Raw genomic sequence first — 22,843 nt, 5'->3', positions numbered from 1 at the left:
TCCCTTGTGCATTTACTTCCGTCCTCTCCGGTTAACAAATAAAGCTGTTTACATGTCGATGGCTTCTGTCTCCGTTGTATTCATAATCTACCTCAGGGTTGGGGTGGGAACTGATGATTGTACTGCGGGAAGGGAGGGATGGGTCATGTCTACGACCCGTGCCCAGTCAGTGTTTCTTCCAGACTTTTTTCTCCGGGGGGGGGGGGGGGGACGGTAGACTTTCTTCGGGGGGGGGCGGACACTGTTAAAAGTATATATTTTCTATATAAATTTCATTTAGTTCGGGGGGGGGGCGGTAGGATTTTTTTCGGGGGGGGGGGGGGGGCTTTACTGGAAGAAACTCTGGCTCCAGTTGCTGGCACTCCAATAAAATTTATAAAATCTTGCATGTTCTCTATTTTTAGATAATTCATTGTTGAATCGGAAGCCCCGTGGCTACACCATTTTCCTTTTTATAACAATAAACCTGCGTACCCACTATCTACGTTTTTTTTTTACTTTTATTATTCTTTATTTTAATTATCTGGGCCTTTATAGCAGACGCTCCGGGTCAAAGGTGATGCATGTTTATATAAAATGTTCTGTAACATGTTTTGTAAGTGTGAACACTAAAGTACACATGTTCTGTGGAGAAAATTGTTCCAGATAAAAATAACTTTTGGCGGGCATTGTGCTCCAGAAATATATAGTATACATGTCGTAAGTGTAAACGCGTTGTTAGGGAGCTAAGTTCTAGATGGTAGATATACAGATCTAGACCTAGATTCTGGATCAAGATTCTAGATCTAGTTTCACAACGAAACATGATTGCCTTGTATTATAACAAAAAAATTTATTTAAAAATGTTTTAATGACAAGCTTTTATGTAATAATGCACTAAAAATGGAGAAAATAAATTATACACTAATTACTAATATTTAAATAACTATAAAGAAAAGCGTGGGTCACTTTAGTCTATAGTATCTATATCAGACTATAGATTCTATAAACTCTATCTACTATATTACTATATTATATCTACTTAAATATATTTTTTATAGACATCCGCCCCCCCCCCCCCGAAGAAAGTCTACCCCCCCCCCCCCCGAACAAAATGAAATTTATATAGAAAATAATAATATATAGGTCTACTTTTAACTGTTTTATCATTGCGTTACTAATCCTAAATTCTTAGACGTGTGACCTAGCTTTCTAAAACTGAGTTATTTAAATGTAAACAATGCCTACGCTTGAATCATATTTAACCGTAATAGTGAGGTAGAACACACCTTGGTGACCGCCCAGGTGTCAGGGACGTAGAGGGGCGCTCTCGGGAGCCCCCGATTACACTGCCGCAGGGGCGCCGCGTACTGACTAAAACTAACGTAAGCGCAATGGTGCTCAGAGGATAACCTAGCGCGCCAAATAGCACCCTGCCTTGGCGCCGGCGAACGCGCCTGATTCAATTAGGTAAAAAACTATAACGCCCCATCTTATCCGTAGTCTATTGCACTGTTTAAAACGAACTTAAGCCCCATTTTTTTCTCAGAAACTTCCCCCATAAAGACTTGATTTTTAATCCATTTTAAATAAACTTTTTAAAAATAGAATAAAATTTCGTAGAAAAAATAGTTGCACACCAAGTGAACGCAAAATAAAATGTGCATAATAGTGCGGAATATTATTAGTACTTTATAAATTCACGTGCGTTGTTTGAAAAATCGGAAATAGCGTAAATTACTACTTCCGATCAACGGAAATTACTCAAAATTTGATAGAAGGCAGAGAATTAGATCTTTTACTTGTATGTGAATCTTTATTTATCTATCTGAAAAAAATTGAAAGTAGAAAAGGTTCCACTTCCGGTTATCGGAAATCGCTGAAAAGTTTATATGAATCTACACATTTGATATAATACTTATATATGAAACTTCATCAACCTAGCTGTAATGGAACTCGTTATCGTGTTTACAGACACACATCCGGACAGAAAAGTCCAGTTTTTCCGACTCGATTACGCGTAAAACGCCGAAATTTTAATAAATCTGGATTTAGAATTTTGCCCGATTAAAATAAGTCCCCTATACTCCGTTTATGATGAAGTACTAAGAAGCAAAACGGTGGAAGCTGTCAAAGTTTCATGTTATTTTTGTACACGATTACAATACTTTCTCTATACTCTTTATACGAGAAAGTAAAAATTGCCGTACGACCCCCCTGATATTTTGTGAGGTCGCAGACCAACCCTGGAGGGTAATAAAAAAAGGTTATTCCCGTGGGGAAAAAAACGTTATGGTCGATAGATTTGTTCGGAAGCCGTATTTTCTTATATAAGCATAGCAACTGTTTTTTTGTAGAAAAAAAAAGTAAACAAAGACTACGTCATTCGTACAATTTACAAAGGAGGTAACTTTTTAAAAATAATTATTTTTCAAACAATTTTATACTATTTTTAACATAGACAGAAAATTACGAAGTATAGCATTCGTTTTAGTAAAAAAAAAAATGTAAATTAATATATGTATCCTAATTAAATGTAAAAATTAATTTTTAAAGTCAATGTAATATAAATTTATGAGTTATACTGTTCAAGGAACCCTGTAGTTCTAATTATCTTTTGAGTAATAAATTGCTAACATCCATCAATTTATCTGAAAACGGACTATAAACAACAACAACAATTTCTCTAAAATTCGCATCACTGTTTAAACGTAAGCACTACACATAACAGCCAATCACTAATTAATTAAGCATTTAAATTCTCAAATGTTTTGAAAACCTAAGGGGTCGTCCATAAATGACGTCACACTCATAGGGGGAGGGGGTCGTAATTTTGTGACGGTGTGTGATGAGGGGGAGGGGGGGGGGGGGTCAAATCGTGCGACGTCACACTTTTGCATTATAAATAAACCGGGAGTGATCTCCCCTAAACTTTCTCGGATATTCTAATATAAAACAACGAGGGATGGCAACTCAGGACATAGACAATATTTGTAATCCATTTTCAATTACTTAAACTTTTTATAATAGAATGGAATCTCGTAAAAAAAAAGAATTGCACACTAAGTGAACGCCTAATAAAATGTGCTTAATAGTGCGGGATATTATTAGTACTTTATAAATTTACGTGCGTTTTTTGAGAAATCGTAAATAGCGTAAATTAGTACTTCTGGTCAGCGGAAATTACTCAAAATTTGCCAGAAGGTAGAGAATTAGATCTTTTACTTACATGTGAAATTTCATTTATCTATCTGAAATAGTACTCAAGTTATAGGCTTTTGAAAAATTCAAAGTAGAAAAAGTACAACTTCCGGTTATCGGAAATCGCTCAAAAGTTGATACGGATATACGATTTGGATAAAATACTTATATATGAAATTTCATCAACCTAGCTGTAACTGTACTCAGTAATCGTGTTTACACAAAGACACACAGACATACGGACAAGATTGCAAAATTATGTTTTTCCGTATCAGTGAGGTGTAAAACGTCCTGATTTGTAAAAAATCTCGATTTTTTTTTGCACGATTACAATACTTTCTCTATACTTCGTATATACGAGAAAGTAAAAAGCAATGTTAGAAAACGAATTTTAGACGTTATTTCGCGTTTTAAAAATCTGTTTTAATAGGAATTGATTAAAATACTGTATTTTATTAACACGTTTTTTAACACGTTTTTATTAACTCAGCTTCGCGTGGATGTGTTTGTTGTTAAAATTGACATCGAAAATTAGCCCACTTCTGATTGTTCTATAGTTCTGAAATTTGGCATGCAGGTTACTTTCGCCTAACAATTTCAGATGCAATCATAAAAACTAGCAATTAGAGACCGTAATTAGCTTAATTTAATTACGCCCCAAGGACCATAAAATTGAGGACATGATTTCTAAAGATACCGACAAGACTGGAGGCCTATAGACACAGTTACTTCGGCCCCAATCGATGTGAGCGCGCTGGCCGTGATCGTATAGTGGTTAGTACTTCGCGTTGTGGCCGCGACAACCCAGGTTCGAATCCTGGTCGCTCAAGATTCATACTGAATCAATTCATACTTAATCAAGTCATTAGATAAAGTAGAAAATAAACTATATAAAAAACTTTTTTAAAAACCACGTTTTTCATGTGTAGCAACGGACTAAAAAGGAGAAAATAAAATACTTAAAAAAAACTTTTTAAAAAACCACGTTTTTCTTGTGGACTAAAAAGTAGAAAAAAACTATTTACATACATTTGATGACAAAAAACGTGGGTCGGGCAGATGGGTCGGGAAATTTGATGGTGAACGTACCCACGTTTTTTGTCATCAAATGTATGTAAATAGTTATTTTCTACTTTTTAGTCCACAAGAAAAACGTGGTTTTTTAAAAAGTTTTTTTTAAGTATTTTATTGACAGAGTTCAGACAAGATTTCCGAAAAATATCGATGTTTTAAGAAAAATTCAACTGCAATTTTGAGGGGGTTGTAGACTGAGGTGTGACGTCATTTTAGGGGGGGGGGTCTGGCTTTTTGTGACGATGTGTGACGGAGGGGAGGGGGAGGTAAAAATTGACAAAAAAAGCGTGACGTCATTTATAGATGACCCCTAAGCGAAGCTAGGCAGTATGCTAGTATACCGTATATAGAGAAAAATCGCACCCTCCCGGGGCGCCGCCCTTGAGAAATTAAAAAAGATTATTTTAAAGAAACCTCACCTGGACTGTTCTCATAAACTCACCAGAGTTTGATGGCGATTGGATAAACGGTGTCAAACAGCAATCGACTTTTAATTTTATATACCGTATATAGAGAAAAAAAACAAATCGCGCCAGACGATGCACCACCCTCAATTCTCAACAATTTCCCAAAGTTTCATGGCGCTCGGATGAGAGGTGTAGTAATGCATAAAAGTCAGACAGCCAGATACACATACACATTGATTTTTATATATCTAGATAGATATAATTTTAGTCTCGAGTCAGTATGACAGGAGCCAATATGTCGGGGCTATTTTGACTAGGTTATTTTGTCGGGGTCCGATTTGTCGGGGCCGTTTTGTCAGGTCCGTCTTTTTCACGGGCCGTTTTGACGGTGCACCATATTAAAGCACTTAATTGAAGTTGTGTTTGAATGTTATTTTTCTGTATTTGTATTCAGTCCAATCCCCATTTCTCATATTTGCATAGAATTACTATGTGCATCTGTAGATGGTTTCTTTTAATCAGATCGTGCATACAACACAGTAGGCTTTATGATTATCGAACATGGCAAGTTAATTATTTTTTTAAACGCTAAAATGCAGGCACCCATAGAATGCTGTTCATTTAAAGTTAAATGTTATTCAAAAAGAATAATAAATATAATCAGCGGTAGATCATGCCGAGTTACAAACGTTTAGTAATATCTTTAGAATCCAAAGCAGACTACGAGCTTTGTCAGACCTTTTAAAGACAGCATTAATTTTTCTATCACACACCATAACAGTTAGATGACCAACTTGGCAACTTGGATATGTCGACAGACAGCACTCTATCACTCCGCCGACAAAAAAAAAAAAACATGGCTCTACCAGTGCTCAATCATGAGTAGGCCTAACTGTTACAAGTTACAGAAGATAACCTCTGTCTGAATCCCGAGTCGACATAATACATGACATAATGTTGTCCATAAAAATATAGTTGTTGGCAATTTTATTCATACCAGCCCACGCATTATCTGTGAGGTGTCTGTGTGTGCATGTGTTTGTGTGTGTGTAGTAGTAGTAGTAGTAACAGCAGTAGTAGTAGTAGTAGTAGTAGTTGGAACATAGCATTTATTTGAATTAATTGCCGGGAAAGGCACCGCTATTCAGAAAAATAGTCCTGCGGTGAGGGGGGGGGGGGGTGCAAACATTTATGGTTTTTGTAATTAATCCCTACAAGGTGGGTCAATTAAACCCGACAATGCTACATTTTAGTTAATTACCGGTCCACCACTGGACCAATTGTTTTGATCTTCTAGATATGCTACCTACGCATACAATGCTTCGATGCAATTAATATCTGTCTAATTATAATATTCAGAGGCTTATAGCAGAAATGTCCGTAGATGTTTAAGAACAAATTTTGAATGAAATCAAGCTTTCACCATTGTTTGCTTTTCAAGTTAATAAATCAACATACGAGTTCGTGTTCGCAGCTGCTTGTCTTTGTGAAATAAGAGATTTCTGGGCATCTTGAATCTCTTGAAAACGAATTGCGGCGCTATTTTCCCTGAGCTTAAAGAAAAATAATCCGCATTAAGGCGTAACCCACTTTCTGCTTCCCTTTATGTTGCCAGCATTCCCGATGAATTAAAAGATGAAATCTTGGATTTGCGAAATGATTCCGCGTCAAATGAAAAAGTGCTTACACATTGCCACACAGTTTTAGTGTAGTATGCACCATTCATACACAAACGTGTCATTGATTGCCTTTCGAGTTTTAGTTCCTTTTGTGTCTACTTATTTCTGCGAGAGTAGATTTTCAACACTTCTCCAATTAAAAACAAAACAAAGAAATAAATTAAATGTTGACAATGACATGTGGTTAGCGTTAAAAAACAACAACTCAACCTCAGATGTTAGTTAATAGCATGCAATTTTACTCATTGTATTAAAACAGTGATCAAGAATAATTCAAATTGAAAGTCTACTAGAAAATCTTATTTAAGTGCTTATTAATTTCCTTACTAATTTTGACTTTTTAATTCTATGGGGATCGCGGGTCACTTACTTTTTTTTTATAAAAAGGGGTCGCCACTCGAAAAAGTTTGGGAACCACTGGTTTATAACAATAAGTAAAAATACTATAAAATATTTTGCACATCTCCACTTTGGTTACGTATTTAGTTGAATACGCATTAGAAAAAATTACTATATAAGAAATGTAGGCACATCATTGTGTTCAGCATGTTTTTTTGTCGTAGGCTTTTCCTTGGTTGGCTTTTCCTTAGTCGGCCTTGTCTGTCCATATATTGTGTGCTGTTGACGTTTCGCGTCAATTACAGCCTTTGAACCGTGTCGGCTTTCTGTTTTGATCCCATGCTTTGTTATGTAATGAGCATGATAAATGTGACACAAAAGGTGGTTGTGAACTATTGTTGCTATGAGTTGAGGACAGCAAGTTACATTAACTACGCCTCTACGCCGTTTCACGCTAATTAAAATTTTGTATTTAAAAAACACGATGAAAACCGAAAAAGTTGGAACATTCTATTACATGTTATAAGTATAACGGAATTAAATAAAATATCCATAAATTAGCCTATAGTAAATATTTTTACGTGTGTCATATATACCTAGTCCTATACAACATACGCATATATATCTAAAATCTTTACATTACATTTGAATCGTAAGTTGATTTGCCTTTTCTGAATATTCAATACATAAAAGTATTAAATTCCATACAAATAGTTATTTGTGACTATTTTTCCTGTCACTTTTTTTCTTTTTTTTTCTGTCACTTTTTCCTACAATCGGCCGGGACGGCTAGTAGATTATAAAGTGATCCACGGTTTTCTTTATAGTATTATTTAAATAGTAGTGTATTATTATATATTTAAAGAAAACATTTTATTTTCTCCTTTTAGTGCATTATTACATAGATCTAAAAGCTTGTAAATAAAACGCTTTTTATGAATTTTTAAAAAATAAATCGAACATGTAGATTTCTAGTATGTAGTATGTAGGCCTAATTATTCAAATATGGTTTGGAACTTCTTTACTCTTCTAATATGAAAATTCCAAAAAGTAACATGAACTCTTCAAATGTAAAAAGTACCCATGTCTAGAATATACCTACCAACAAATGACTGACGTGTGCGTCTGTCAATGGCGGATGTAGTAATAAAACATGGTACAAGTGTAATTTTCACTAACTTAAAGAGGCCAAATGAGTTTCTTCGTGGAATGGCTCGGCATCCTACATTATGTCTCTTTTTCATAACCGTATTAATCTTGGTAACCAAGTATGGAACCAGGTATTCATTTTTGTTTTAGAAATATATAAATAATAAAGCAAGACTTCGTTCATTCGTTGTTTTTTTATTTTTTAAAATTTACTTGGGGCCTAATTTACTTAAATTTACGTTTTGATTTTTGATTGAAATGGACACCAGCGAGTTGACGAGATTCCTTCCATAATGTTGTTGACATGGAATAAAAACGTGCTTTTTAGATTTAGACCGTAAAAAAAAAATAAAAAAATAAAAACTTAAGTCTAAAACTAAAATTAATTTAGAAATTTTAGGCCTAGATCTAGATCTATATTTTTAGAATTATGTTAATAAATGCTATAAAAGTTGCAAATCCAGAGAACTTGAAAATAATTTGTTGAGTTTAAGGCTACATTTCTATTTATTTTCATCAAGCCTAAGTTATAACCGGATGTTTCACTTTCGCAAGACAAATATTGATTGGCTGTACACTACTGTACAGTAACTTAGTGATCGATAACTATTTGTTTACAAAACTTTGCAGATCAAGTTTTTAAATAACAATGCAAATTTAAAACCCCATGACCTAGTTTTCTATTTTTAGCTTACAATGTGTACAATAAAATTTATGGCGGCCTATCCAATAGCAGGATGCCATTGTTTATGTCGCCATTACATGTGAAAACCAAATTGTTTTTGCTTTTTTTTTAATTTTTATTTAGTTACCGAAAATATTAAAAACATCAAATAGGCCTACATCCAATCTTTAGTAAAGTCCGAAAAAAACCAGACAGGCAGGATTTTATGACCATATTAATTGTAACTACGCTGTGCATGATTTTTAAATTAATTTATGGACCTCTCAAATACTTTTGAGACTTTTCTCGCTGGTGTCCATTGAATGCAGAATGAGACTAAATTCTTTTATTATATTTTACTACACCAACAATTAGGCCTAAGTTTTTCGAAAGATCTTACGTAATCTTAAGTTAACATGAATATTACTAAAATTGCAATCACTTAGTTAGGCCCTAACTATTTAGCCTACGATTTTTTTAAAGAAAGAAATAGATACTGATAGGCTAGTGATGGTGATAGGCCTAGGCCCGCCCTAATGCCTAATTTAAAATTTAATGTATTGTATTGAATAAGAAAATTAAAATTTGATTATTAATATTATGTTTATTCAAGCAGCTTCAAGGCCAAACCTGTCACCCTACCCCCAAAACAACCCCAGTATCTGTTCCCACCTTCCTCATTTGTTTTGGATTCGCCAAGGGGCTCTCTCATTCCATTGATACAAGTTTTAAATTCTGAAGACTTTGTTTTTGTCATGTACTATGCCCCTTGGTGCTATAAATCACAGTCAGCAAAAGCAGAGTTTCTCAAAGCAGCGAAATTTTTCAAAGGAAAGGTAAGCCTAGATACTTAATACTTATTTAAACTGGGTTTAAGAATTTTTTTCCCCTCAAGACTACACTTCCATATATAAACTAAAGTCATGTGTTATGTTTTTGTAAGAAGCTTTACAAAAGTGCATCTTTTGACTTTTACACTGTTGACATTTTTATTACAAAGTTTAAAATTCAGTTACAATAATAACTTACAATAAATTAATAACATGTTACAAAGATTTAACTGGTGCTACAAAGATGTTACATGTATTTTATGTTATTACATAGGAGTAACATTCTAGTACTTTGAATTGACGTTTTACAAAGATGTAAAATATTACAAAGAACTTTTACTGAAAAAAATGTGTTTGAGTAGTATTTGACGTGGAGTTAAAAAGATATAGCATCTTCACAAAGCTGTTTACCAGAATATTGACATTTTGTCCTTCATTACAATACAAATCTGTACCAAACGTTTTAGTTAAACCTGTTTTTTAATGCATTCAAGGAAGTAGCGCCACCTTTGATACATAATCCTTTGCTTCTATTGCTTTAGGTCAGATTTGCTGCTGTAAACTGTTGGTGGCCAGAAGGAGACTGTAGAAAACGCTATAAGTTTTTAATGTTCCCAGTTCTAATGGCCTATCATACTAAACTTGACGGGTATAGATATTTAGGTTAGTTTTATCATTTTATGTTAAAAAAAAAATAGTTACCAATTTTAACTGAATATGTTGAATTATTAATTATAATTTTACTATCTACTTTGACATTGCTTAAAAAGAGGTAAGAAAATAGTAAGTTTTTGTAGAACTTGAGAAGTATATAGAGTATGTATTTTTATCTTCTAGGCATATTAAGAGCTGAGCACTTGATAAAGTTTGTAGAGGAACTTCTTCACCCCCTTTCTGTGTTACATTCTAAAGTGGAACTTTTGGATCTCCTAGCTAAACATGAAGTAGGGATTAGTTTTGTACATACACTATTTTATTTTAAATAATTTACTGGCTTACACAAAAGTAAATATTTAACTATTTTAAATTTTATATTTCAGACTGTTGTCCTTGGTTGCTTTAGCCTCACAACTTCAGACAGCATTGATTCTTATAAGCAATTTTATTATGCCTCCATGCGCATTTTAGAAAAAGGTAAGTATTAGAGAAATTTTTTAAAATTTTAATTTTATTTCAATAAGGCCTAGATCTAAACACTGAAAGTTTTTTTGTTCAGGCAGCCATTGAATTCACTATAAATATGTACAATTATATTTAGATCCTTACCAGCCTGTGAAGTTTGCAGTTGTTACAAAATGTAATTGGGCTGCTGAGTTTGGTTTATTGCAATATGAAGATATAATAATGCTGAGGATAGCAAACACATCTTTAGTAAGTATTATATTTTATCCATAAAAAAAACTTGTAATATACACCAACTTCTTTTTGTTTTATAAATATTTTTTCAATCCTCTATGTAAATATGTTTAAAAAATATTGTTCTTAAAATTACATGTAAAAAACTTCCCACTGAGTATTAAATCTTAAAATTGATTCAGACAGTATTTCTGTTTTTCTTTTTATGCAGTTGTATCCTCATGGAAAAAATATTACAAGTACAAACTTACTTAACTGGGCACTTGGAAACAAAGGAATGGTATGGGACTCTTCCACCTTCTTTGTGTCATAAATAGCAATTTACAATAAATAAACATAAGGTATTGAATCCTATTTCTCTGTCATATTCTAATAATTCCACTAAAAAGAATGTTATAGGGCTCATTGCAATCTTAAGCTTGCATGTAACATTTTTCCTTAACTATGGATGTTTCTTTTTATAATTATGTTGCATGCCTATAAGTTTGGCTAATCGAGTATATTGTTTTAGGACAAAGCAATTACGTGCTGTAATTTTTCAGCTGATGATAAAAAGATTATCCCCTGAAGGAATGAAAAGCCTGGCACTGTCACAGGAGATCAACAGGGGTCCAGCGTTCATCATGTTCCACAAAGAAAACCCACTGTTTAACATTGAGCATGGTTATAGCGTGGTGAGAGACGGGTTAGTTAGATCAAGTTAGGTTAAAACATTTATAGTGAATTTTTAAAGTCAAGCTTCAGAAATAGTCTACAAACATTTAGTATTTTATATTATCGGTGTACAAGTTACACCAGTCCCCTTAAACTATGTCTAACATAGTTTAATTAATACTTTCAAAAAATTTAATTTAAAAAGAAAGTCAACGCATTCTATATATCATTTTATCTTATATGCTAATTATTTTTATGAATCAGTTTTTTTTTTCGCAATTTTGATGGTTATGAATTTAGTTTCCTAAACATATATGGTAAAACTTAAATGATTATTTGTGTAATTTAATCAATGACTACTCTTTTTCCAAATTTTCTTATTATGCTAAAAGTTTTTAAGTTTTTATTTTGAACTTAAACATTCATCCTGATTATAACAATTGAGTATTTTATCCCTGATTCTAAATCGTATTGCCTGAACTCACTTACTTTGAAATTCTGTTTTCTCCATAGCTCAAAGATATTGTCCTACGTTATAGAGAGTGTCATTTAGACCCAGCATTTAGAAGTGTTCGTTCCGTCTGGAACAGCGTTGTCTCCAGCAGTATTGAGAGTTACCGTTCCTTGAAGCAAGTTTGTGAGCAGCTAAAGCAAGCTCCCCATTCCAGTTATTTCTCTTGCTGTGTTTCTGCCATTGTAGAGAGATTTAGTGTAAGTTTGTTGAGTTTATACAGATACAACTACAGCTAACTTATTCTGTTTCTATTTTATAGACGGTGATTTGCGTAATTTACTGTGGTTTTTTTTTAATTAATTACAAATCTGGGTGTAATATTTATTTCTATTTTAAAACCAAACCTATTTCCTTTACATTTCAGGCGAGTGGAAAAGTTTGCAATATTTGTCTGACATCAAATAGCAATAAATGTAGTCTTCCATTATACTTATCTTCCATAAGTAAATTTACTCAACCCTTTAGCTTAAGCTGCCGAAATATTCTAGTTAACTACGGGTTTGATCACAGACTCAGCTCCTGCTGCTATCATAGAAATAAATCAGAAACGTCCTCACCATCAGAGCACTGGACACGCAACATCAACATTCTAGATAAGACGGTAGTTTTTGTTAAAAATAACTTGAGTGGGGACTCAATACACAGGTATTCAAATGACGGTTATGTGAGGCAACATTTAGAAAACATACCGAGACAGCTGTGTGATAAACTATCCATGGAGAAGCAGCAGGATTTGAGAGATGATTGGCCAGAGGAAGAGGACGCTGCAGATCTGGATCAGGCTGTAGAAGAGTTGCATCGCCTGGGGTGTACCAGTAACAAAACGTTGCACTTCTATGCAATTGATACTAAAAATCGTTGGATGTTCTCTGATGCTTTGGGAATTAACCCTGAAGTTTCATCAAATAGAACGACTGTTGTTCTGTTTGATAAAGAGGTTTGTTAACTATTTCTTTTACTGATTAACAATGCATTATTATACAGGTTTGTTTTTTTTGGCCTTCAAACATTATGTTGAGACATTGATTACCATGTATATTAATTTTTAATTTAAAATCAGTTAAAAATTATTGAAATTAGAAAATATTTTTTTTACCTTACTGGAACAAGTTTTTCCTATTCTTTTGTTTAGATTTTAAAAAAATTGTTTTAACCATCGAAGTATAGTATTATTTTAAAATATAGATCTAGGCTAATTGTTCTGTTTTGCTTTTCTTTATTTTTCCTATCAGAAAGAAGAGCATTATATTATGAATGGACTATTTTCTTTTAGCAATACAAGTAAGTTTTTCTTAAATACTAACAAGCACACAGTTATATTAAAGTGTTTCATTAATTTTAAACTGCTTTTATTTAATATTTGCTCTTATGTTATACATTTTTAAACCTCTTTAGTGTCTTTCATCTCGGATTTTGAGAATGGGAGATTGCAGCGCCACAAACAGTCTCATAGCTTCCAGCAGAGTAACTGCGACGCACCTGGAGTTGTCTGTGTGAAAGAGTTGGACTCTGATGGTTTCATTACCTCTGTGAGAGAGGCCAACAATAAGGTGAGAGATGTGTGAGGGAGTTATCTGTGTGAGGGAGTTGTCTGTGTGAGGGAGTTGTCTGTGTGAGGGAGTTGTCTGTGTGAGGGAGTTGTCTGTGTGAGGGAGTTGTCTGTGTGAGGGAGTTGTCTGTGTGAGGGAGTTGTCTGTGTAAGTTGGACTCTGATGGTTTCATTACCTCTGTGAGAGAGGCCAACAATAAGGTGAGTAGATGTGTGAGGGAGTTGTCTGTGTGAGGGAGTTGTCTGTGTGAGGGAGTTGTCTGTGTAAGTTGGACTGATGGTTTCATTACTTCTGTGAGAGAGGCCAACAATAAGGTGAGTAGATGTGTGAGGGAGTTGTCTGTGTGAGGGAGTTGTCTGTGTAAGTTGGACTGATGGTTTCATTACCTCTGTGAGAGAGGCCAACAATAAGGTGAGAGATGTGTGAGGGAGTTATCTGTGTGAGGGAGTTGTCTGTGTAAGTTGGACTCTGATGGTTTCATTACCTCTGTGAGAGAGGCCAACAATAAGGTGAGAGATGTGTGAGGGAGTTATCTGTGTGAGGGAGTTGTCTGTGTGAGGGAATTGCCTGTGTGAGGGAGTTGTCTGTGTGAGTTGGACTCTGATGGTTTCATTACCTCTGTGAGAGAGGCCAACAATAAGGTGAGAGATGTGTGAGGGAGTTATCTGTGTGAGGGAGTTGTCTGTGTGAGGGAATTGCCTGTGTGAGGGAGTTGTCTGTGTGAGGGAGTTGTCTGTGTGAGGGAGTTGTCTGTGTGAGGGAGTTGTCTGTGTGAGGGAGTTGTCTGTGTGAGGGAGTTGACTGTGTGAGGGAGTTGTCTGTGTGGGGGAGTTGTCTGTGTGTGGGAGTTGTCTGTGTGAGGGAGTTGTCTGTGTGAGGGAGTTGTCTGTGTGAGGGAGTTGTCTGTGTGAGGGAGTTGTCTGTGTGAGGGAGTTGTCTATGTGAGTTGGACTCTGATGGTTTCATTACCTCTGTGAGAGAGGCCAACAATAAGGTGAGTAGATGTGTGAGGGAGTTGTCTGTGTGGGGGAGTTGTCTATGTGAGTTGGACTCTGATGGTTTCATTACCTCTGTGAGAGAGGCCAACAATAAGGTGAGTAGATGTGTGAGGGAGTTGTCTGTGTGGGGGAGTTGTCTATGTGAGTTGGACTGATGGTTTCATTACCTCTGTGAGAGAGGCCAACAATAAGGTGAGTAGATGTGTGAGGGAGTTATCTGAGTGAGGGAGTTGTCTGTGTGAGGGAATTGCCTGTGTGAGGGAGTTGTCTGTGTGAGGGAGTTGTCTGTGTGAGGGAGTTGTCTGTGTGAGGGAGTTGTCTGTGTGAGGGAGTTGTCTGTGTGAGGGAGTTGTCTGTGTGAGGGAGTTGTCTGTGTGAGGGAGTTGTCTGTGTGAGGGAGTTGTCTGTGTGAGGGAGTTGTCTGTGTGAGGGAGTTGTCTGTGTGAGGGAGTTGTCTGTGTGAGGGAGTTGTCTGTGTGAGGGAGTTGTCTGTGTGAGGGAGTTGTCTGTGTGAGGGAGTTGTCTGTGTGAGGGAGTTGTCTGTGTGGGGGAGTTGTCTGTGTGAGGGAGTTGTCTGTGTGAGGGAGTTGTCTGTGTGAGGGAGTTGTCTGTGTGAGTTGGACTCTGATGGTTTCATTACCTCTGTGAGAGAGGCCAACAATAAGGTGAGTAGATGTGTGAGGGAGTTGTCTGTGTGAGGGAGTTGTCTGTGTGGGGGAGTTGTCTGTGTGAGTTGGACTCTGATGGTTTCATTACCTCTGTGAGAGAGGCCAACAATAAGGTGAGTAGATGTGTGAGGGAGTTGTCTGTGTGAGGGAGTTGTCTGTGTGGGGGAGTTGTCTGTGTGGGGGAGTTGTCTGTGTGAGTTGGACTCTGATGGTTTCATTACCTCTGTGAGAGAGGCCAACAATAAGGTGAGTAGATGTGTGAGGGAGTTATCTGTGTGAGGGAGTTGTCTGTGTGAGGGAGTTGTCTGTGTGAGTTGGACTCTGATGGTTTCATTACTTCTGTGAGAGAGGCCAACAATAAGGTGAGTAGATGTGTGAGGGAGTTGTCTGTGTGGGGGAGTTGTCTATGTGAGTTGGACTCTGATGGTTTCATTACTTCTGTGAGAGAGGCCAACAATAAGGTGAGTAGATGTGTGAGGGAATTGCCTGTGTGAGGGAGTTGCCTGTGTGAGGGAGTTGTCTGTGTAAGGGAGTTGTCTGTGTAAGTTGGACTCTGATGGTTTCATTACCTCTGTGAGAGAGGCCAACAATAAGGTGAGTAGATGTGTGAGGGAGTTGCCTGTGTGAGGGAGTTGTCTGTGTGAGGGAGTTGTCTGTGTGAGGGAGTCGGCTGTGTGAGGGAGTTGTCTGTGTGAGGGAGTTGTCTGTGTGAGGGAGTTGTCTGTGTGAGTTGGACTCTGATGGTTTCATTACCTCTGTGAGAGAGGCCAACAATAAGGTGAGTAGATGTGTGAGGGAGTTGTCTGTGTGGGGGAGTTGTCTATGTGAGTTGGACTCTGATGGTTTCATTACCTCTGTGAGAGAGGCCAACAATAAGGTGAGTAGATGTGTGAGGGAATTGCCTGTGTGAGGGAGTTGTCTGTGTGAGGGAGTTGTCTGTGTGAGTTGGACTCTGATGGTTTCATTACCTCTGTGAGAGAGGCCAACAATAAGGTGAGTAGATGTGTGAGGGAATTGCCTGTGTGAGGGAGTTGTCTGTGTGAGGGAGTTGTCTGTGTGAGGGAGTCGGCTGTGTGAGGGAGTTGTCTGTGTGAGGGAGTTGTCTGTGTGAGGGAGTCGGCTGTGTGAGGGAGTTGTCTGTGTGAGGGAGTTGTCTGTGTGAGGGAGTTGTCTGTGTGAGGGAGTCGGCTGTGTGAGGGAGTTGTCTGTGTGAGGGAGTTGTCTGTGTGAGGGAGTCGGCTGTGTGAGGGAGTTGTCTGTGTGAGGGAGTTGTCTGTGTGAGGGAGTCGGCTGTGTGAGGGAGTTGTCTGTGTGAGGGAGTCGGCTGTGTGAGGGAGTTGTCTGTGTGAGGGAGTTGTCTGTGTGAGGGAATTGCCTGTGTGAGGGAGTTGTCTGTGTGAGGGAGTTGTCTATGTGAGTTGGACTCTGATGGTTTCATTACCTCTGTGAGAGAGGCCAACAATAAGGTGAGTAGATGTGTGAGGGAGTTGTCTGTGTGGGGGAGTTGTCTATGTGAGTTGGACTGATGGTTTCATTACCTCTGTGAGAGAGGCCAACAATAAGGTGAGTAGATGTGTGAGGGAGTTGTCTGTGTGGGGGAGTTGTCTATGTGAGTTGGACTGATGGTTTCATTACCTCTGTGAGAGAGGCCAACAATAAGGTGAGTAGATGTGTGAGGGAATTGCCTGTGTGAGGGAGTTGTCTGTGTGAGGGAGTTGTCTGTGTGAGGGAGTCGGCTGTGTGAGGGAGTTGTCTGTGTGAGGGAGTTGTCTGTGTGAGTTGGACTGATGGTTTCATTACCTCTGTGAGAGAGGCCAACAATAAGGTGAGTAGATGTGTGAGGGAGTTGTCTGTGTGGGGGAGTTGTCTGTGTGAGTTGGACTGATGGTTTCATTACCTCTGTGAGAGAGGCCAACAATAAGGTGAGTAGATGTGTGAGGGAGTTGTCTGTGTGGGGGAGTTGTCTGTGTGAGGGAGTTGTCTGTGTGGGGGAGTTGTCTGTGTGAGTTGGACTGATGGTTTCATTACTTCTGTGAGAGAGGCCAACAATAAGGTGAGTAGATGTGTGAGGGAATTGCCTGTGTGAGGGAGTTGTCTGTGTGGGGGAGTTGTCTGTGTGAGTTGGACTGATGGTTTCATTACTTCTGTGAGAGAGGCCAACAATAAGGTGAGTAGATGTGTGAGGGAATTGCCTGTGTGAGGGAGTTGTCTGTGTGAGGGAGTTGTCTGTGTGAGGGAGTTGTCTGTGTAAGTTGGACTGATGGTTTCATTACCTCTGTGAGAGAGGCCAACAATAAGATGAGTAGATGTGTGAGGGAGTTGTCTGTGTGGGGGAGTTGTCTGTGTGAGTTGGACTGATGGTTTCATTACCTCTGTGAGAGAGGCCAACAATAAGATGAGTAGATGTGTGAGGGAGTTGTCTGTGTGGGGGAGTTGTCTGTGTGAGTTGGACTGATGGTTTCATTACCTCTGTGAGAGAGGCCAACAATAAGGTGAGTAGATGTGTGAGGGAGTTATCTGTGTGAGGGAGTTGTCTGTGTGAGGGAATTGCCTGTGTGAGGGAGTTGTCTGTGTGAGGGAGTTGTCTGTGTGAGGGAGTTGTCTGTGTGAGGGAGTTGTCTGTGTGAGGGAGTTGTCTGTGTGAGGGAGTTGTCTGTGTGAGGGAGTTGTCTGTGTGAGGGAGTTGTCTGTGTGAGGGAGTTGTCTGTGTGAGGGAGTTGTCTGTGTGGGGGAGTTGTCTGTGTGAGTTGGACTCTGATGGTTTCATTACCTCTGTGAGAGAGGCCAACAATAAGGTGAGTAGATGTGTGAGGGATTTGTCTGTGTGAGGGAGTTGTCTGTGTGAGGGAGTTGTCTGTGTGAGGGAGTCGGCTGTGTGAGGGAGTTGTCTGTGTGAGGGAGTTGTCTGTGTGAGTTGGACTCTGATGGTTTCATTACCTCTGTGAGAGAGGCCAACAATAAGGTGAGTAGATGTGTGAGGGAATTGCCTGTGTGAGGGAGTTGTCTGTGTGGGGGAGTTGTCTGTGTGAGTTGGACTCTGATGGTTTCATTACCTCTGTGAGAGAGGCCAACAATAAGGTGAGTAGATGTGTGAGGGAATTGCCTGTGTGAGGGAGTTGTCTATGTGAGTTGGACTGATAATTTCATTACTTCTGTGAGAGAGGCCAACAATAAGGTGAGTAGATGTGTGAGGGAGTTGTCTGTGTGGGGGAGTTGTCTATGTGAGTTGGACTGATGGTTTCATTACTTCTGTGAGAGAGGCCAACAATAAGGTGAGTAGATGTGTGAGGGAGTTGTCTGTGTGGGGGAGTTGTCTATGTGAGTTGGACTGATGGTTTCATTACTTCTGTGAGAGAGGCCAACAATAAGGTGAGTAGATGTGTGAGGGAGTTGTCTGTGTGGGGGAGTTGTCTGTGTGGGGGAGTTGTCTATGTGAGTTGGACTGATGGTTTCATTACTTCTGTGAGAGAGGCCAACAATAAGGTGAGTAGATGTGTGAGGGAATTGCCTGTGTGAGGGAGTTGTCTGTGTGGGGGAGTTGTCTATGTGAGTTGGACTGATGGTTTCATTACCTCTGTGAGAGAGGCCAACAATAAGGTGAGTAGATGTGTGAGGGAATTGCCTGTGTGAGGGAGTTGTCTGTGTGAGGGAGTTGTCTGTGTGGGGGAGTTGTCTGTGTAAGTTGGACTGATGGTTTCATTACCTCTGTGAGAGAGGCCAACAATAAGGTGAGTAGATGTGTGAGGGAGTTGTCTGTGTGGGGGAGTTGTCTGTGTGAGTTGGACTGATGGTTTCATTACCTCTGTGAGAGAGGCCAACAATAAGGTGAGTAGATGTGTGAGGGAATTGCCTGTGTGAGGGAGTTGTCTATGTGAGTTGGACTGATGGTTTCATTACTTCTGTGAGAGAGGCCAACAATAAGATGAGTAGATGTGTGAGGGAGTTGTCTGTGTGGGGGAGTTGTCTATGTGAGTTGGACTGATGGTTTCATTACCTCTGTGAGAGAGGCCAACAATAAGGTGAGTACCTACAGCACACCTGAAGTTGTTTATCCGTAGAGAGTTGGGCTAACTACTGTTAGTATTATTTCCAGTTACTTTATGTAATAAATGTTATGGATGTCAAGTTTGTTTTTAAACCTACTCTACAGGACCTTGTTGTTTTAATCTATTCCCATTGGTGTGGATTTTGCCAGACTTTGAGCCACACATTCCTTACTTTAGCTCAATATTTTTCTACCTCCCAACACATTGAATTTGCCAGGTATGGATTGTCTTTTTTTTTATTATTTAATCTTAAATTAATGTTTATTTAGTTTTTAATGGGTAGTTTGAACATTAAAAATGTTTTTTTTTCCTTTAAATAGTTGTCTGTTTTAGCTACTATGTGCTGAATTAATTTAATCCCCAGAATAAATGGTGCTTTGAATGATCTCCCTTGGGAGTTTACATTTGATTCATATCCCACCATCATTTTTTTCCCAGCCAAACTGTAAGTTGTTTTGATTTTTAGTAGACTAGTTGCTGCTCGTTAGGATTTGTTTTAATTTTTCTCATAAGCTACTTCTCACTTAAACAAACCTATGTCAAGACTTTTTGTAATGCAGAAAAAAAATTCATGTAGAATAACGAAATGTTATGTATTTGTTTTACTCCAAGGGGTTGATGTTTTACAAACATCGAAACATTTCAGTTGGTTTTGGTGGTTGGTGATTATTTAGTGTCATTAACACATATTGGAGCTTTATAGATTTTTGTTTGGTTTAAAATGAAATGATATTCCTTATAATTTAAAAGTTAGCATTTCAAACCTTCTCATTAAATCTTTTATTTAGACATTAGTGTAATTTTTCATATCTTAAAACATATTAAATTCTGAGGCAATGTCTTAATAATAATAGTACAATAAAAGTGTATTTTTTTTTGTCTTTAATATTATTTCTGATAAATGGTTAGTATATCCTTGTTTAATCTGAAGAATTTATGTATTCTTAATGCAGCAATTCCATTACTTAATTTTAAAAATTATTATTAGATTAATTCTAAATCCCTCAGTAAAAATAAAATGCTTTTAAATACTGTCTTTTGTTATATCACTATATCCCCTTTAAACTGCTTTGATTTTAGTGAGCCTTATGATTTATTTTTGTGGAAGAAGAAGAGGTAAGATATTCACCCAGCACAGAATTTAAAATTTAAATTTAAACATGAGTTACTCAGAAAATAACCTTTTCATTGTACAGATTGTAATGTGTCATACAAATGTGTACGGCCAATGTAATTCTCAGTGGCTAGCTACCATCTTTCATCATGGTCTTACAGTCAGATGTCAGCCATTGCTTTAGTCTGTATTTAACAAGCTTTAGAGAGAAAAAAACACTTCTTAAAAGCTGTTTATATCAAAACATAAACAATACACGGTGGCACTAACTATCTATGCAATAAAATCTAAAGTTAACATTTCACTTATGTTCCATGTTAAATAATTTGTTTCTTTAGTTCTACTTTTTTCTACTAACCCATTATCATGATGGACATTGTAGTAAATATAATTATTTTTCTCTAAATTTTCTACCATTGCATAGAGTACATTTCTTTGACACCTAAAACAGTATTTAATTTTTAAATATGTATTTTATTCATTGTTTTATTCTTTTTGTTGGATTTATTTGTAAAATAACTTAAAAATCTGCTCATGATTGTGACTATTTTCATGTATTAAGTTTCAACATGCATAAATATCCAAGAAAAAGTTTAGCAAGGGAACTAATTAAACTATTTATATCCCTTTGCTAAGATTGATTCATACTTGCTTGGTTGGTGATAGCCAACTGTTTTCAACATTTTTATAAATCTTTGCTTCCTGCTTAGTTGTCTCCAATCTACTTTATGTTTACTCCTGTTATTAATTACTCTTTAAATCAAATAACTTATTAAATGGTATCTCTTTCTTGCTACAAGTTAATCTTCAACATATTTTAAGATGTAATTATGTAAAGAATCAAGCATTAAAACTTGTATATAATGTAGTTCAAACTACTAGTGCCTAAACTGATATTTATTTATTTTTTGAGTTATAAATTGAATTTTATAAATGCATCTTGTTACTTTTTTGTATTTTTTAATTACAGTGTATCATGATTTATTTCTAGAGATCTAATATATAAAGCTCAGTTCTGTATGTAATGCATATGTTTGTCGTTGGTCTTGGATGAATTTAAGTGTTAGAAAATTAGCGTGCGCATTTGTCTAAATTTATGAGCTAAAAAATTACTATTGAAAGTGTTGGGAAATAATTTTCATTTTTCAAATTATAGTAATAATTGTCGGCATGTTCGTTAAACACAAGTTTTAAAAAAATATCATCTTTTACAAAAATTCTAATTATGTCTTTATTTAGTCCTATAGCACTTACTTCCCTTTGATAAATTAGGAAAACAAAATTACTTCCCTTTATAAAACCATTGCATTTTGTGGAAAATAATTTACTTTTTAATTACTTTGTTTTGGTGTTGGGAAAAAAAAATAATTACATAATTAGCGGGGATTGATCAAGTGCAAATGTTGTAGGTATTTTACGGATAAGCTTGGAGTATTAAAATTGTTCATTAAATTGAAACAGGCGCGTTCGTTTAAGTGAGTGCAAAAGACTATGAATAAGTTGGGGTACTATAGTCAGAGCAGGGCCTGGCCGGGACGGCTAGTTTTTAAATAAGAATGTGTTTTAATTCAAACTAGCCAAACCTTTTCCTCTGTAGATCAGTTTCTCCCACACAGTACTAAGTCTATTGTTGTCTCTCCCCTCAGCAAGTCTGACAGCATTGTGTTCCCTGCGAGCAGAGAGAAGTCCCTGGTCAACCTGATCAGGTTTGTCCTGCAGCACTCCACGCCGGACACCAAGCTGCACCTAGCCGCTGACGTCTGCACCAGGACCTGCATCCAGCGCAACCTCCTCCAGTCCTCCCTCCTGCTGCAGGAGCTGAGGCAGAAGGAGAAGCTGGTGCAGGACAAGCTGCAGTGCTACACTGACCCGACATTGTCGGAGCAGTGCCAGGCACAGCCTGATAACTTGTATGCCAAGATGGGTCAGGAATTCCTGCTGACCCAGCTGGAGGAGACCCAGGCACAGATAGCCCTTGTGGACAAGCTCAGGTCTTTTCTAGAGCAACAAGGGGACACAATCAGTAAACAAAAGCTAGTGGAGTTCTTTTCTCCTGGATCTAGCCATTCTGGTGCCTGAGACTTGGTTTGTATGATTTAATCCGATTTCTAAGTTACCCAGATTTGCCTGATGAAGTGTTAAAGGCTGCTTTGTTTGGATGTGTAAATGATTCTAGTGTGTTTTACATTCCATGCCAATTGTGTGTTGCACAGTTCTAAGGCACAGCTCAAGCAAAAGGAATGGTTTCCCCTAGGTGTGTCAGTACTTTTGGGCTGTGTGTTACTTTATGTATTCTATTCCAAAGTCTTTCCACTAGTGGCTCGTTCAAGTGGTAATGTGAGAAGTCAAAATGCAGAGATGAACTAGAGTAAATTTCTATGATGTGTTGGATTAGAAAATTGATATGATGGGTTGGATTAGAATATTGATACTGTGTGTTTGATTAGAAATTATTACATTGTATTGGATTAGAGCAAAGTTGATTTAATGAGATGGATTTGAAAATAGAAAATAAAAGTGATGGCTAGTAATAATGGGCTGGATTTGAGAAATTAATAAATCAGTGTTTGTTTGAAAGTATCTAATGGCTTAGTTTAATCAAATGATATTTCTTGATGGAT

At 37.2% G+C, this 22,843-nt stretch overlaps 1 protein-coding gene across 3 annotated transcripts; it reads left to right on the top strand.

Moving 5' to 3' along the window:
* Positions 1–7,794: 7,794 nt before the first annotated feature.
* On the top strand, positions 7,795–22,749 carry LOC131948313 (thioredoxin domain-containing protein 11). 3 transcript variants are annotated; one of them, XM_059309886.1, is made up of 16 exons: positions 7,795–7,959; positions 9,109–9,328; positions 9,865–9,985; positions 10,160–10,266; positions 10,363–10,456; positions 10,581–10,693; positions 10,890–10,958; positions 11,221–11,352; positions 11,846–12,043; positions 12,211–12,783; positions 13,079–13,127; positions 13,242–13,396; positions 19,213–19,325; positions 19,473–19,553; positions 20,189–20,224; positions 21,869–22,749. In XM_059309886.1, the coding sequence occupies exons 1-16, from the start codon at positions 7,811–7,813 to the stop codon at positions 22,299–22,301; spliced, it is 2,643 nt and encodes an 880-aa protein (XP_059165869.1). In that variant the 5' UTR covers positions 7,795–7,810; the 3' UTR covers positions 22,302–22,749. The 3 variants fall into 3 exon arrangements, with proteins under 3 accessions (XP_059165869.1, XP_059165868.1, XP_059165870.1); XM_059309885.1 differs by having other exon boundaries at positions 9,106–9,328; XM_059309887.1 differs by lacking the exon at positions 20,189–20,224 and having other exon boundaries at positions 9,106–9,328.
* The last annotated feature ends 94 nt before the right edge of the window (positions 22,750–22,843 follow it).

Source organism: Physella acuta, unplaced genomic scaffold, assembly GCF_028476545.2.
Source record: "Physella acuta isolate Inbredline_101_S28 unplaced genomic scaffold, ASM2847654v3 ptg000638l, whole genome shotgun sequence".
Lineage (NCBI taxonomy): Eukaryota > Metazoa > Mollusca > Gastropoda > Physidae > Physella > Physella acuta.
Note: the sequence above shows the minus strand (reverse complement) of the source record. Positions and strands in the feature narration are given on the sequence as shown.